This window comes from Rhipicephalus sanguineus, chromosome 9 (assembly GCF_013339695.2).
Source record: "Rhipicephalus sanguineus isolate Rsan-2018 chromosome 9, BIME_Rsan_1.4, whole genome shotgun sequence".
Taxonomy (NCBI): domain Eukaryota; kingdom Metazoa; phylum Arthropoda; class Arachnida; order Ixodida; family Ixodidae; genus Rhipicephalus; species Rhipicephalus sanguineus.
In genome coordinates this window covers 11550254-11567672 of record NC_051184.2, presented here as the reverse complement: position 1 = coordinate 11567672, position 17419 = coordinate 11550254, and the positions used below count along the sequence as shown (strand labels likewise).

The 17419-nt window shown below is 45.5% G+C and overlaps 1 protein-coding gene across 3 annotated transcripts in view; it reads left to right on the top strand.

Moving 5' to 3' along the window:
• LOC119404592 (adhesion G protein-coupled receptor L1) overlaps nucleotides 1-17419 on the top strand; it is a 219098-nt gene that overhangs the window by 146641 nt on the left and 55038 nt on the right. For all 3 annotated transcript variants that reach the window (XM_037671144.2, XM_037671145.2, XM_037671143.2), the window contains exons 10-11: nucleotides 6869-7012; nucleotides 13306-13493. In XM_037671144.2, the coding sequence (XP_037527072.1) occupies nucleotides 6869-7012; nucleotides 13306-13493 (332 nt within the window). The remainder of the gene's footprint in view (nucleotides 1-6868; nucleotides 7013-13305; nucleotides 13494-17419) is intronic.

Below are 17419 nucleotides of genomic sequence, written 5' to 3'. Positions count from 1 at the left end.
ACCGGCGCTACTTCTACTGCACAAGTCATCACTGCTTTACAATAAATTGTCATACAACTCTTTGAATAAAGTTTGTCATCATCATCATCTCGGTGAAGAAACTCGAGTATTTGCCCGTGAACTCCACATCGTCCATCCAGCCCTTTGAGAGAGGAGTTGTTAACAGTGTAAAGTGCTCCTAGCAGGCGCAGACCTATTTACATATGGAAACCGAAAGTGGACACAGTGAGCCTTCAGAGCCGCCTGATCTCGCCAATGCTTGGGTTTTACTCTGTATGAATGGAGCAGCCTTGGACTTTGGAATGTTTAACAGCGCAGCTGCTTAAGCCCACCGAACAGAAAACTATCATCATCATGGACCGGCACACGCTCTCCGTCCTCTTCTTCACTCCCAGAACAAGGGCACCGATTTGTCCAGCGTGATAGACCGAGTACAGATAGAAAGATAGTAAGACATGGACAAAGAGAGAAAGGTGTAGAAACAGCCACAAAGAAGAGAGACGGAAAGAGGAAGCGAGAAAAGGAAAGCGAAGATAGAAAGAGTGACAAAGGGATTGAGAAAGACAAGAAATAGAAATGAACAAATAAAGAGGAAGAAAGACAGAGAAAAATGTTGTTCTTGTGTAGTCCTAAATCCTGCACTATATGCAGCTCCACTACTGTGAAACAAGTGTGTGTAGCACGGGCACCCAGGGATATATCCTTTCACAGAGTTCCCACTGCTCCATTTAGCAAATTGGCTCTCCCTATGTCTCGCTTCTCCTCTCTTTCTTTCTATGCTGTGCCTTTCCCACCTCCTTGCTATTCTATACTGTACAAGGCTATGTTACGCTCTGCTAGCGTGCCTGGATAGCCGAGTGGCTACGAAGCTCACCTTCGCATCGTGTGCAAGATGGTTTGAATTAGTCTGGCAGTTTCCTTCGGGCGAGGCGGGGGAAGAGGTGATTAACCCCTGTCCCGTTCCACCCTCTGTCGATGATGATGGTGGTGCCTCGGCTGACAACTCAAAGTCCGTGAACCCAGCCTCATCAGAATCTTTTTAATAACTTCTTCTTTCTTTCTGTTTGTGTCTCTTTTTCTTTCTATCTCTCAGTACTCGTTCTCTTCCATCCCACACCAGACAAACTGGCACACTTGTTCTGGGAGCAAAGCAGAAGGGGAAGAAGAGGATGAAGATCATCATCATCATCATCAGCCGGTCTACGCCCACTGCAGGGCAAAGGCCTCTCCCATGTTCCGCCAATCAACCCGGTCCTGTGCTTTCTGCTGCCACGTTATACCTACAAACTTCTTAATCTCATCTACCCACCTAATTTTCTGTCTCCCCCTCACGCGTTTGCCATCTCTTGGAATCCAGTCAGTTACCCTTAACGACCACCGGTCGGTTATCCTGCCGACGTGCTACGTGCCCGGCCCATATCCATTTCTTCTTGATTTCAACTATGATGTCCTTAACCCCCGTTTGTTCCCTGACCCACTCTGCTCTCTTCCTGTCTCTTAAAGGACCCCTGACAGCAAAATTTTTGTTGGTGACTTTTTTACTGTAATTTGTAGCTTTGGGTCTGGTAATCCCTAAGTTAAACCGTAAATGCTCTAGCGTATCGTATAACTAATTCTAGCGTAGTTAATTGTGACCATTTTAGCGTCACTTCAAAACGCCCGCCTAAAAACCACAAGAAACTAGCGACCCATGCGGGGAGCGTCAAAGACCACGTGCACTCAAGCTGTGGTGACGTAGAAAGCGCGGTTTTCAAATCGGGGCCCCGCGCGCGGTAGAGATTGAAAGTATGTGGGTGCCTCGGTATGGGTTAAACCTGTTAAGCGCGTGACCCTTCACGAAAACTACCTCGAGAGCAGCCCGACAACAAAGCGAGAGGGGTGCGGAACAATAGGCCTCGCCGGGTGCCAGTATTCGTATTGTGCATGTGCGCCCCGCAAACGCACGCCGCACGCTTCGACACAGCAAAGAGAGTGAAAGCATGGCTGGCAGTCGGCTCCAAACACACTCAGAGATCGTCGACGTCATTGTTACTAGCGTATCGTCACTCAGGGTGATTTTTGTGCAATGTATCACACCGAACACGTAGCACTAGTGTCGATGTTGCAGGGCAGCCGATTTTTTGTTTTTTCTCCTACGCTGTTTGACATCGAATTAAAATAACTTCCACGCGACGGATGCCGTTCAAATTTGGCCAAGAAGACCTATGCATACCAAGCGATCGAATGATGGGCACATCTCGATCTTGAAATTTGATGTCAGTGCTCCTTTAAGGTTACACCTATCATTTTCCTTTCCATCACTCGCTGCGTCGTCCTCAATTTAAGTTGAACCCTCGTTGTAAGTCTCCAGGTTTCTGCTCCGTAGGTAAGTACCGGTAAGATGCAGCTGTTATATACCTTCCTCTTGAGGGATAGTGGCAGATTACCATTCATGATTTGAGAATGCTTGCCGAATGAGCCCCATCCCATCCTTATTCTTCGAAAAACGAAAAACCTCATTAAGAAACGTCGAGCTATGAAAGCCTCAAGTGCAACAGACAAAATAGAGCTGGCGGAGCTTTCGAAGCTAATCAATAGGCGTAAAGTAGCCGACATAAGAAAGTATAATATGGAGAGAATTGAGCATGCTCTAAAGAACAGAAGAAGCCTCAAAGCTATGAAGACAAAACTGTGCATAGGCAAAAATCAGATGTATGCAATAAGGGACAAGGAAGGCAAGGTCACAACCAATATGGATAGAATAGTTGAGGTAGCGGAAGAGTTCTACAGAGATCTGTACAGCAGCCGAGACAGTCAGGATGATAACGTAAGAAGCAGTAATAGCGCAGAGGAATCTGACATCCCACCAGTATTGACAGGAGAAGTAAAGAAAGCCCTAAAGGGAATGCAAAGAGGCAAAGCAGCTGGTGAGGATCAGGTAACATCAGACCTGCTGAAAGACGGTGGAGAGATTATGTTAGAAAAACTGGCCACCCTGTATACGAAGTGTCTCTCGACGGGGAGGATACCAGAATCTTGGAAGAATTCCAACATCATCTTGATCCATAAGAAAGGGGACGTCAAGGACCTGAAAAATTACAGGCCCATAAGCTTACTGTCGGTTGTCTACAAGCTATTTACAAAAGTAATTGCTAACAGAATTAATACGACATTAGAGTTCAATCAACCAAGGGACCAGGCAGGATTTCGTACAGGCTTCTCAACAATAGACCATATTCATACTATCAATCAGGTGATAGAGAAATGCGCGGAATACAACCAACCCCTATACATAGCCTTCATAGATTACGAGAAGGCATTTGACTCGGTGGAGACATCAGCAGTCATGCAGGCACTGCGGAATCAGGGCATCGACGAAGCCTACATAAACATAATGGAAGAAATCTACAGCGGCTCCACGGCCACTATAGTCCTCCATAAAGAAAGTGAGAGAATCCCAATAAAGAAGGGCGTACGGCAGGGAGACACGATCTCTCCAGTGTTATTCACCGCGTGTTTACAGGAGGTTTTCAGGGCCCTAGATTGGGAAGAATTAGGGATAAGAGTTAATGGAGAGTATCTCAGTAACCTGCGATTCGCTGATGACATTGCATTGATGAGTAACGCAGGAGACGAATTACAGCTCATGATTACTGAACTGGATACGGAAAGTAGAAGAGTAGGTCTGAAAATTAATATGCATAAAACTAAAGTAATGTGGAACAATCTTGGCAGAGAACAGCGCTTTATGATAGGTGGAGAGACACTGGAAGTTGTAAAGGAGTGCGTCTACTTAGGACAGGTAGTGACCGCGGAGCCGAACCATGAGAGTGAAATAACTAGATGAAGATAGCGCATGCTGATTCGTGATGATGATAGTTTTTTGCTCGCAGCTGGCATAAGCAGCTCGGCTGTTAAAACATGGAGAAACAAGGCAGGCTGCTCAGCTCCGCACTTCCTTCAGGCTTGGCACCACTAGCTGACTTTTTGCACGCGAACGACTGCACTGTGACTACTGAGGAGATGCGCTGGTGGAAAGTGTCTGAGATCATGATGACGAAGACAGATTTTCGAAGGTCAACTCATCGCGCGCCTTGCTTTCCACAATGAAACTGCTACATGTCAGTGACGTTTTGCGCCACATCGTGGGCTCAGTAGATGATGACTGAGCCAACGTTTATAGATACTTTTTCAGTTCCGTATCTCCTCGCGGCGCGCGTAGGGAGGAGGCGGCCTGTCGCCGCACCCGCCACCACAGCGCTGCAGTCGCGCTTTGCGCTAGGAGAGCGAGGGTCGACCGCTAGCGCGAAGGGTTTTGCATGAGCATTTGCATACGGCCAAATGAGAATTGCGCGAACACTGTACTTGGTCTTTACACCAGTTACTTAACGTTAATTGGACATGTACTTTAATTTGTGCGCGTCATATTGCTCACAAACTTGAAAAGACCTGTGCAGACACGCTTCGCAGGCGTCAGTTTTGTGCAATATGACAAAGCGCTCGCTTCGCCCTGCGCCTTTCCTTGTCCGCTTCATTAAGACCACACTAGTTTGGCTATTGAGCATGCTCCAAAAATACGAATTTCAAACGTAGAAAACTCGGGGTTACACAACATCTCTCAAACGCGGAGAAATTTACGGGTACAACATTTTGTAGTACGAATAAAACATTGCTGTATCAATATACTCGAATTATTCGCCGAGAATTTTTCGCGGTTGGCAAGCGTGTCACGGATTTAGCTAAAACTGACGGACACATATTTCAGTAATTCTAGTGCGTTCATTAACTTGAAAATATTTGGTCTAGCTAGCACAGCATATTCCGCGCATAATAATTTTTCAACTTCGCGTTACGTGATGTTTTCGAAAGTCTTGCATTGTACGAAATAATAATGCGCATTTCTATTGTTTCAAAACGCCAAGCAACATGCATTTCAATCAATTAATTGGAACATGGTGGCATCGCAAAAAATATTACTCTGTGAGAGCAAACCGAGATCCTTGGTATGCAAAATGAACGGGGAAACTTTTTACACGTGTACATACTGTACAGCATTGTTGGCAGTCAGTAGCATAACCAGGCATTACATTCGCAGATGGGGGGGGGGGTAATCATACTTTTTGTATGTTCGTGCGTGTGTTTGTATGAGTGCGTGGATATACACATGCAAAATCGAAAAATATCGGAGGAGGAAATTTGACCCCCCACCCCCTTCCTGGCTACGCTTCTGTTGGCACGTTTGCTGTCAACTAATTTTTAAAACTTGCTTTCTTGCTCTCTCTCTCTGTGCCCAAATGGTATATTACTGTTTTCCAAGCATTTGGCTTGTGCAAAGAAGTGCATGGGAGTAAATAAAAGTGAAGCCAACGGTGTTTGTGCCTCTTGTTATAAGAGCATTCAGCACACCCCAAAACAGGTCACCAATGTGCCCTTGCTAGCATGCTTTATAGCACGCTCTACCGTACGTGCTTACATGCAAGCAGTTTCTCTGAAAGGCTACCACAGACACATTCGCGCACAGTGACTAGCATAGACTCAAGCGGCAGGGAATCCCGCCTACCAAGGGCATCTTATTTGCAGACCTCACAGCGCGTTGTTTTCTTCAATTTGAAAGCCACGTAGCCTGCCAGTAACAAAAGGCTTTTGCTTCTGGTGATGGTGCACAATTACCCTTGGTCGTCAGAAGCACGTGCCTGAGAGGCCACGGAACGGCATGGACATAAGCTATGGGCAAACTTTGTCTTTCATCGCATTTTTCTGGACAAGGTGTTAGACGTTCTTAAACTGCGCGAAATGACCAGGACACAAGCAAGGAAACACAGCGAACAACACGAACGCAGTTCGTGTTGTTCTGCGTTCGTGTTGTTCTCTTTTCTTGCTTGTGTCCTGGTCATTTCGTGCAGTTTAATAACGTCTAACAGCAATGAACCAACTAGCGCGCCAGAACGTATTACTCTGGACAAAAGACTCACGACGTTTTTCTTTCTTTTTTTTTTTACACGTACGCTTTCAAATGCACTATGCAAGAGTGGCTAAACTTGGTCACTGTGGTATATGGTCTCGCATGTTTCGCTCAGCGGTTTATCGGCGCGAGAAATAGCTCGCATCCAGATTTCAAGAGGCTGCGGATTGGGCGACGGCGCAATAAAATGCCGCTTTTCTGGGTTATGCTTTTGTACCTGCTGGTACAACCGGGCACTAAACAAGTTCGCATCGCAAAGCTTGAAAACTGCTTGACTTCCTCTGGCAAGGAATGCTCGGTTGTCTGAATTCACCGAAGTCGTCGAGAGCAACCTCGCGCATGCACAGCAAACACACCCAGGAAAAACATTCCATGACAGCCCCGCACACGGCCAAGCACTACGGGAAAGAACACGTGTGCCCGCGCGCGCGACAGCGCTATTCACGACTGTGGCGCCCTCTCACTGCCTGGGTAAAAGCATCGGCCGCCTTCGGCGGAGGAGTTACAAAACTGAAAAAGTATCTATAAACGTTGGACTGAGCAGCATTGTGTTGTACTACAAACGTAACGTTCGTGGGGCATAAAAGACAGAGTATATAAAGGTTGTGAGGGACGGTTTTTGCCGTCCTGAAATTTTCGGAAATTGGTCACTTTCATTGTATCCAGGTTTAATTACAAAATATTGGTAGAGACGGAAGGTTTTAAAAGAAATGAAAATGAGAGTTGTGCATGTGCGACAATTAAGTCACGTTCTCGGTCATGTGCCTTGACAAATGAGAAGGAAAGCGGCTCTGCTTTGTACAACAGACCAAGTGATTTTAGAGCTGTTTTTGTAAGGAAGTTCTAAAGCGTAATAGGGCACACCGAACATACATACTGTCAATTTGTACTCTTTAAGGCTAGCTGCATCTTCTTTTTTTTTTTCAGTGGCAACTGTCAAAGTCCTGAGCATCCAGAGTGTCACAGACATGACATTTCCGGACCCTTCTATCATTCGGGGAACATCCTGGTCAGATTCAGGAGATTCCATCTATCTCCCTTACAAGACACTCCTGGAAAGTGCCAGAAATGGTAAACCACGACTGCTCCTTACTAGTGCTCTTTAGTGCAGAAATATCTACTCAAGTTGTTCAACGCAAGTGTGGATGTTGATATTGTTTGGGTATTTATTGCATGCACAATATGGGACGTATTGAATACGGTCTTTAGCCAAGGCAGGGATTGTGCAGGATTCACTGTCATGTCCAGACCACCATTACATAAAAATGTACGAATTAATGTCCAGATTAATGTCCGATAAAAAATGTCCGAATTAATGGAATGGTGAAATATTGAAATCCTCAAGAAAATAATAAACAGTGCTGTACCTGGACCCTTCATTTGTGCGAAAATATAGAAAAGTGTAAACAGTATAAAGTGAAGAATGAAAAGCAACACAATTAGTTAGTGTCTAACACATATTCATGATCTGCATACTTGCTTAACCTTTAACATTATTGTCAGCATTATTTATGGCACCCTTCTTGTCAAAGTAGACGGTAGCAAATGGGGCCAGGAATCTTGCTGGAAAAGAATTTATTAATGAAGTGTAATTTGCATAGTCACATCGTGATGCTTTGAAGAAAGTCTATGGCAAATTTATAATGGAAGTATGCAGCCTGGCTGCATTAATGCTGCCTTGAATACAATCAAATATATGTGGGACCTCGAGATGGCCTGCTTGCTCCTTCTTTCTGAGCTGCTGCTCTGTACAGTGCTGTACAGTACTTGCTCAGTCTCTCCAAGTCGGGGGAGAATCCGGTGTGGCAGATTTTTCTTCTTCTTCTGGGGACCACTAGTGGGGAGGCTGCTAAAGGAGAGGAACAAGTTCGACTAAACCGCTCCGAGTGCTACACCAGAAAGCCAGGCTGGCGGCTTCGACCAATGGGGACAGCATGTAGAGCCCCGCTGTGGGGCTCACACCTCTCACTAATGTACCGTATATTGCCGCATATAAGTCGACTTTTTTTTAAAAAATCAGAGCGCCAAGTTTAGGGGGGTAGGCTTATATGCGGATTCCTACATGAAAAAGGGGGGGGGGGGGTAAAAAAAAAACAAACGTAAGGCGACCAGCGTTTATCAAGGTTATTACTATTACTTTACGCCTTTTTTATATTCATATTATAGCAAAACCAATTAGAAGAAATATATTTTACCCATTTTCTACGTACGGTACTAAATGCTCTGTTACGGTACGGTGGATCAACACGGCGAATGCAACCTCCAGAGATCCGATCTTGCACGTGCGAATCTCGGAGGCCGGACGGAGAGCTTCGGCTTCGGCATGGGCTTTGGATCGGCTCGTGACCTGCGTCGGAGTGCATTGTGGGCCTGCGCCCCTGCGCGTTGATTCGATCTGCTCAGGCTTAGCAAGCTCTCTGCTCCTCTTTCGGTGGTTTTCGCCCTCGTCGACAGATCCGCGCACCGAAATGGCACCTGCTCATCGGCGCAGCTATAATGCCGCATTCAAGCGAAAAGTGATTCTTCACGCCGAATCGTCGAGCAACCTGTCAGCGGAACGTGAATTCGGCGTCTCGGAAAAATGTGTGCGATGCTGGCGCCAACAAAGAGATAAACTTTTCGCGTGCGCTGGATCGCGTAAATCGTTCCGGGGACCGAAGGAAGGGAAGTACCCTGCCATCGAAGAGGCTGTCGAAAAATGGGTCAGCGAACAGCGGGACAAAGGCCTGAGTGTGTCCTACGAGGACATTCAGGTGAAGGCGCGTAGTGTTGCGAGCGGTCTGGAGATCGCCCGCAGTGAATTTAAGATTTCTAAGAAGTGGGTGACAAATTTTATGAGTAGGAACGGGCTGAGCCTAAGGCGGCGCACCACTGTCTGTCAGAAGCCACCCGAGGAGTTTGAAGAAAAAAAAGAAGCCTTTTTGAACTTCGTGAGTGAACGGAAGGCGCAACACGCCTTCACGCTCGGCCAGATCGGCAACGCCGATCAGACACCTGTCTGGTTCGATATGCCGAGCAAACGGACCGTGTCGGCTAAAGGTGAGCGGCAAGTGCGCCTGATGACGACGGGCAACGAGCACAACCGTTTTACGGTGATGCTGTGTTGCACCGCCGACGGCCACAAACTGCCACCTTTTATCGTCTTTAAGCGGAAGACGATGCCCAAGGAGAAATTCCCCCCAAAAGTCATCGTTCGCGTCAACGAGAAGGGGTTTTTCACCGAGGAGACGGTGCTTGAATGGTTCCGCCTCGTCTGGCTCCGGCGCCCAGGCGGTCTTCTCAGGCCCAAGAGCATGCTTGTGCTTGACTCGTTCCGGGGTCACATCACGGAACGTGTGAAGAGAGCCGTGGCTAACGCGGATTGCCAGTTGGCAATCATCCCGGGTGGCTTGACTCCTGTGCTCCAGCCGCTCGACGTGGCACTGAATAAGCCATTTAAGGATCGGGTGGCGTCACTCTACAAAGACTGGATGGACCAGGACGACAAGCCCCAGACGCCGACGGGGCGTGTGAGGCGGGCTCCTTTGAGCACTGTGGCACAGTGGGTGTCCGACGCTTGGTATGGGCTGCCAGACAGCATGGTGCGCGAAGCTTTCGTGAAGTGCGCGATCACGACTGCCACATGAAGGCTTAAACTTGTAATTTGCCGGCAATAAATTTTTTCTTTGTCAATGTGGCCAATTTTTCAAAATAATTCATTTGCAGTTTTTTTCCGGATTTCGGGGTCAAAAGTTGGGGGGTTCGTCTTATATTCGGAGTCGACTTATACGCGGCAATATACGGTAGTAAAAAGCGTTTGTAACCACCACCAGCCCCAAGAAGTTTTCTTTTAAGAGCTTACGTATTTTGTACCTCAAGCATTGCATCCCACAATTTCGTCTAATCTTAGGTAATTTATAGTTACCCCCGTATTCAGAAACGCTCCTTGACTTGAACTTGACTTGCCACCGCCTTCAACGCGTTTCAAACGCGCTGCCTTTAGGCGGTGCCAGGGCAGCACAAACACGTTTCAAACGCGCTGCCTTGAGGCGGTGGCAAGTCAAGTTCAAGTGAAGGAGCGTTTCTGAATATGGGGGTTAATCGCATGAAAGTTGCAGTCTGTTTGAAGAGAGGTTGACTCAAAATTTGTGCTAGTATTTTCTTTAGCTTGCACAAAATATAAAGTGCCCACTTCTCTGTATAAAGAAGATTTGGTGGAACTAATTTATACAGTGAAAGCACGTCAATTCGGATCTCACGGTAACAGAAAAAAATGTCCGAATTAATGGAATGCTGAAATATTGAAATCCTCAAGAAAACAATGAACAAACTGAATTGATTACACTTAGGAAAGAGAGGCATTAATGCCTAACGAGGTCCTCCCACCTGTAACAAAGGTAGTTTGCACACAAGCACTGGCAGCTTAGACGGAAGTGACACAAGGAAACGTACAGAACTACATTGAATACTTATACAAAGATAAAATACTAATATTTTGCAGGCAAATATAAAATTGCAAACATATCATTGATGTAAATGCAAATCATTAAGCACAAACAAAAAGCAATATAAGCTGGAATTAACGCAAGAAACTATGAAAGAAGTAGTTGCCTTATCTCTCGCTTTATTATTTTTCCTGATTTGTGGTTTGTTATTATTTCCTCTATACATTTGTTGTTGTTCAAGAGTGTCGTAATCTGGTAGTGCAGTGTTTGTGAACCATAGTTTGTCCTGATCTTGTTATTCCTGTAGCTAACATGTTGAAATGTATAAGGTAGGAATTTTTGAGGGTCTTGTAAGGTGAGTGAAAAGGCAGAGTCCTTCTTAAGTAAGTGACGTGTCTCAAGAGCCAACTGCAGGATCATGAAGTTGTGTATGTTTAGTATGCCCACTTTGTCCCAGTGATCTTTTGTGCTGTCCTGATAATTAATATTACAAATGGCTTTAATGGCTTTCTTTTGTAAAGCATATAGCGATTGCAAGTTGGATTGCATTGTGCTTCCCCAGACCAATAGACAGTAATGTAGGTATGATTATACAAAAGCATAGTAAATTTGTTTGTTAAGCCATATTGGCAATACATTTCTCATTTTGTACATTATACCAACTGAACTAGAGACTTTAGAGCATACATGATCAACGTGATCTGTCCAAGTTAGCCTTTAATTAAAAATTACACCTAATAATCATATTGAATCCACACGCGATATAGCACTATTGCGAAAACTGATGATGGGATCACTGCCTGTCATCGTGTATTTTGTTCTGAATAATATAAACTTTGTCTTGTGTGCAAAGTTTATGCACAAATGTCTATTACATGAATACACAAGAATACAATATGAATACCAAATTCATTTTCTTGATGAATACATAAATCCTGTACTTATTATGCGTAAGAGCTATATGAAAGCCACACTTTTCGTCGGCATGTAACTTCACTCACAATGCTGCCGCGTCGCAAGATCTTAATTAGCCCGAAATGTGCCCTTCCCTTATTTTGTACGGCCACCACCACACGTGGACAGTATTTTTTCACCAGTACAATGACCAACAGCTGATCCATCGTGGTGTAGCAAGTGAGTTCTATGCCTGTAGACACTGCAGAGTGTCTGGTAGAAGAACATAAGCAGCCGTCACTGGAGAAAAACTGCCCAAAGACCAATGGTCTTCCTCGGCCAATGAAGGCAGTGGGAAGGATGAAGTGACACTCGACCCTCTTGTGCATATACGCTTCTAGGATATTGAGCGCTAATTTTACTGAGTTCTGTCACACATTGAAAATTCATTAATTCCAGACAAACACTTCCTCCAGTTCTATTTGCTGAACAATTTCTGTTTCTGCAAAAGAATAATTTGTCACCCTGCCTTCTTTCATTGAGTACCATTGTGTCATCAATTACCACGCTAAGCTAATCTCATTCACGGTAGATATTGGTATTCACTACAGGTGTTTTTCGTTTCCACTCTTTACATTCTCATGTTGGCATGATACGGGGGAACACTGAAAAAAGCCACACGGGTAGCATGTCACAAACTGATGAATGTCATGGTCTTCTGTGTGCTCTACAAACTATAGTGTTGACATTAAGACCATAATGTTAGCCATTAAAAAGCTACTTAATGCTAATGTTTTAATTAACGCTACCACAATGATATGTTGGCCTGTTCATGATGGTGTTAACAGGTTTGTGCTTCCACGATGGGCTGCATCATTCTTTTAGAAATTTCAAAAAAAGAAAGAAAACTAAGTAAGTTTGAAAGTGCACAGAAAGAAGTGAAATGAGCTACACTGCAGTGCTATAAACGTTACTATGGATTGCTAACATGCCCAGACATACCGTATTTACTCGAATCTAACGCGCACCTTTTTTCCGGAAAAACGACTCCAAAAATCGCATGCGCGTTAGAATTGAGTACCGAAAAAAAAAAAGAAACTCGGTTATCGTATTGCCATCGACATTTCAAAATGGCCGCCTCCTACGATTTCTGCCATTTTTTCAGTTCGTACGTGTGCTGAGGAGATTGTCATCCCGTTCTGCGTTCGCATCGACGGCATGGAAGTGCCGACTCCAAATACTCGACGAGTGTACCACGATGCCGCATTTAAAAGAATAGTTATTACATGTGCAGAGAGACGGACGGAAATCGGGCCGCATCGCGGTCGTTCGGATATAGTTCGGAGTTCCCGAAACGTGCGTGCGAGACTGGCGCAAACAGAAGCAGAAGATTTTTTACAGCAAAGCTTCACGAAAAGGTTTCAGTGGACCAAAGCAGGGCCGGTTTCCCGAAATCGAAGAGCGTTGACAGTGACAAGGAGTTGTCCGACAGCGATGAGGACTGATCCATTACGCGACTCGTATCGCCGCCGTAATGGTGACAGTTTTAGCGGCAAGGCCCGCTTTTTGACTTTGTGTTTTACTTTTTTGAAACTTTAGTTCTTTAAAACCCAAATAAATGTTCTTCTGAATGTGCGAAGTTTGACTCCTACGGACTTTTTTTGTTCTTTTCTCTCACGAAAAATGGGTGCGCGTTACAATCGATGTATTACTTTTTTTTTTTTTTTTGGTCGCGGAAAACGGGTGCGCGTTACAATCGAGGGCGCGGTAGAATCGAGTAAATACGGTATGCTCCTTTGAGAGTGCTATGCAATAGCACCACAAACAACTGCAAGTGTTGGTTTAATGTGGGCTCTGCAAACCTGGCATTGGTCTTACTGTATTGATCAAAAAGCCAACATTGAATCACCTTCTGGGGGTTGCACGCAGTGTCTTGTTTGGATTGAAGATTTGTATTTTTGTAATAGTGTGATGTTAGGTGTGCCAGCGTCATGTTTGCACATCTTGGTGGTCGCATCATGCCCCTGATAGGACGTTGTTCTGCAGGAGTGGTGAAGGTGGCCTTCTTCTCCTACCGCCAAATGGAATCCATTCTGTCAGCTTCCAATCCAACAGATGCTGTCTCAAACAGCACTGTGCGCCTGGTCAACTCCCGAGTAGTGGCAGCTGCCTTGGGAAGGCGCAGGGTGCTCGGTCTTACCCAACCAGTTCTCATTACGCTCAAGCATAGCCAGGTAAGGCATCGAATTTATGGATATACTCTTCATAAGTTGAAGAAAAGCATGGAATGCTTGTTGGTCTGCAGAAACTCCACTGTATCGCACCTAATAAATTGTGCCCCTTAGGTTTAGGGTACCTAAGCCTGTGATGAAATGTGTTATTAATACGGCGAGCGCTGTGTATATATAATTCTGTCAAAGATGAAATTGATGAGACTGGTCGTTAACATCCAGTGGGACTTCTTCTTGTGCCCTTAGTTCAGAGCCTCCAGCAACAAGAGAATACAGTTTCTGGTGCTGCTTAGAGCACTGCACGGGCCCGGGTCGACCCAAAAACCCGGGCCATCCGAAGCGTTTTCCGGCAGGCCCGGGTTGGGCTCGGGCTTGAAAGTGCAGGCCTGGGCCGGGCCCGGGCTTGAGGCTGCGGGCCAGGCCGGACTCGGGCCCGCTCATTAAAAGGCCTGAGTCAGGCCGTCGGGCACACGTGAACATTTATCATTGCATGGTCTAAGGCATTCTGTGCCAAGCTGAAGTGACATGTGCAAAGAGCTGGCTCTAGCAAAGGAAATAGAAAAACAGTTGAAGTTCTATTTTTTTTACCAGTATAGATATATTATATCTATACTGGTGCGCTTATTTTATGCTGTATGCTCATGAATTCACGTGTGTGTGCACTTATATATATATATATATATATATATATATATATAGCACCTCCACCACTCTGAAAGACCGCAGCACAGTCGTGGTCTCGACGCCTTTTATTCAGCGGAGCCGCCTGACCAACGCTCAGAACGAAGATGACGCTCACAGTGATGATGATTACATACAGGTGAAGAGAATGAAGGAAGCATGTTGTGAATATTGTGCTCACAATATATATATATATATATATATATATATATATATATATATATATATATCATCAGCATATATATGCCCCGCCACGGTGGTCTAGTGGTTATGGCGCTCAACTGCTGACCCGAAGGTCGCGGGATCGAATCCCGGCCGCGGCGGCTGCATTTTCGATGGAGGCGAAAATGTTTGAGGCCCGTGTTCCCAGATTTAGGTGCACTTTAAAGAACCCCAGGTGGTCGAAATTTCCGGAGCCCTCTACTATGGCGTCTCTCATAATCATATCGTGGTTTTGGGACGTTAAAAACCCCATATATTATATTATCAGCATATATATATATATATATATATATATATATATATATATTGTCATGTGGTCGTGACGTCGACGAAGGCAGCAGTCAGCACGTCCACGATGAAACTCTTTATGAAACTATAAAATGAAACTTCAGCTCCAGAAACTATATAAAAATGAAACTCCAGCTACAGCAATAAACTGATAGCGGCGAACAGAGCGTCGACCGTCGATCAACTGACAAGTGGTCAAGCGCGTCGGCTTTTATACAGGCGCTATCGAACCTTCCAGCGATATCGCTGGTGGCGGCGTTATCTCTAGACAAAGCTGGAACATTCGCGTGCGGCGCACAATCTTAACAAAACGATCTACTACAATTGGGAAGCTTCTCGAACACTGCTTCACGGACAGCGTCGAGCGTTGATGACCGTCCTTGCTGGTCAAACCCGAATACATCAAAATAAAACAAGAAGTGGGCGTGGCAATATCATCATCATCAGCCTGTCTACGCCCACTGCAGGGCAAAAGCCTCTCCCATGGTCTGCCAATCAACCCGGTCCTGTGCTTCTGCTGCCGCGTTATACCTACAAACTTCTTAATCTCATCTACCCACCTAATTTTCTGTCTCCTCCTCACGCGTTTGCCATCTCTTGGAATCCAGTCAGTTACCGGTTATCCTGCTGACGTGCTACATGCCCGGCCCATATACATTTCTTCTTCTTGATTTCAACTATGATGTCCTTAACCCCCGTTTGTTCCCTGACCCACTCTGCTCTCTTCCTGTCTCTTAAGGTTACACCTATCATTTTCCTTTCCATCGCTCGCTGCGTCATCCTCAATTTAAGTTGAACCCTCGTTGTAAGTCTCCAGGTTTCTGCTCTGTAGGTAAGTACCGGTAAGATGCAGCTGTTATATACCTTCCTCTTGAGGGATAGTGGTAGATTACAATTCATGATTTGATAATGCTTGCCGAATGAGCCCCATCCCATCCTTATTCTTCTAGTTATTTCACTCTCATGGTTCGGCACCGCGGTTACTACCTGTCCTAAATAGACGTACTCCTTTACAACTTCCAGTGTCTCGCCTCCTATCGCAAAGCGCTGTTCTCTGCCAAGATTGTTCCAGGATTGCCATCTTTTGGGCTTGTTGGTATACTGAATTAGAAACCATCTTCAGCCTGTAAAACGTGTAGCGGCGTTTTTAAAGCAGAAGAAACTGTGTGTTCTACCAGCAGACAAAGAAGGTGGCTTTGTTGTCCTCGAGGAAGGTGATTTTGACGAGAAAGCCTGCTCTGCTATTACCAATGTTTTTAATGAGTGTCACGATGTGTCTCTAAGAAAGATAAAACTAGAAGCGAAGCGTCTTTGCAAAAATGTAGGTCTTAGTAGTTTGTTCCGTGAAATTGACGACGGGAAGACAGATAGCCTTCAAATCATGTTTAGTGCAAAGACGCACAAACCCGAGTGCCCTTTAAGGGTAATAGTTTCAGAGATAGGGTCTTGGCAGAAGAAGTTAGCAGTTTTCTTGCAAGAAAGGCTCGGCATTCTTAATATTGACGACCCATTTTTGGTGAAGCGTTCCGAGGAAATCGTAGATTTCCTGAAGGATAACGCAGACAAAAGCTTGTTGGCTTGCTCATTTGACATAAAGGACCTGTATTATTCCTTGCCTCAAAACAAACTAATAGCATGCGTAGAAGAGTGCACTGATGACTATGGCGCGGTGCCTTTTCAGAATTCGGCTGGGATATCAGTTCAATGCTTTTTGGATTTGCTTCGTTGCTACCTTCATTCGACTTTCGCCACTTGGAATGGGAAAGTTTTCCTTCAGAGGCAGGGCGTCTGTATCGGCTCCTGTTTGGCACCGACACTAAGCGATATTTTTTTAGCCCACCATAACAGGAATCTGGCACGCGGCCTGTCGGAGCAAAGGGTGGTCAAAGTTTTCAGGTACGTGGACGACTACCTCGTCATGTACGAGCCGAATGCACACGTATCAGTAGATGAGCTCAAAAAGGTTTTTTCTGCTAGCCTTAGTCCACTCATTCTAACAGTTGAAGAGCCGTCTGATAAGGTGCTGCGGTTCTTGGACATTGAGCTTGAATTCACGGATCAGCACACGTGTTGGGAATATAAACCCAGAGCCAATAAACCCCTGTTGCCATACAGGTCCGCTCACTCGAAGCTCGTTAAGAGGAGTATTGCTAATCTGTGTTTTGGAAATGCGCTGAAAAAGTCCTGCCACCATAAGATTCATGAGAGTCTAATGAATCAGTCGGTGAGGTTATCGGCAGCAGGTTTTCCGGAGTCGGTGCAGGTGTCTGTTGCCGAGAGTCCTCTTAAAAGATGCCGCTTGGACGTTAACCGCCCGGACGCACAGGCGAAGAGTAAGAGCAGAGTGGCAGTAGTGCCCTATCTACACAGAACGGCGCACAACCTGAAGAAAATGGCTAATCGTGTGGACATTAAAGTAGTGTTTTCTGCGCCCGAAAAACTGGGCAGGATATGTCGACTAACAGACCCGCATCGCAAGCCGCGCTGTAGGATGTTCCAAAAACCATCGCGATCCCCTCGTGGACTGTGTACAAGAGGTAGTATACGAGCTCCCGTTGACCTGTGGAAATAAGTACATAGGTCAGACGGGAAGATGCCTTAACGACCGACTTCGCGAGCATAGGTTAAACGTTACTAACAAGAATAATTACGGTCATTTGTCTGTGCATTGTTTGGAGTGCGGTTGCGCACCATTGTATGCTTCATGCACTGTTCTGGCGAAGCACAAAGATAAAGAC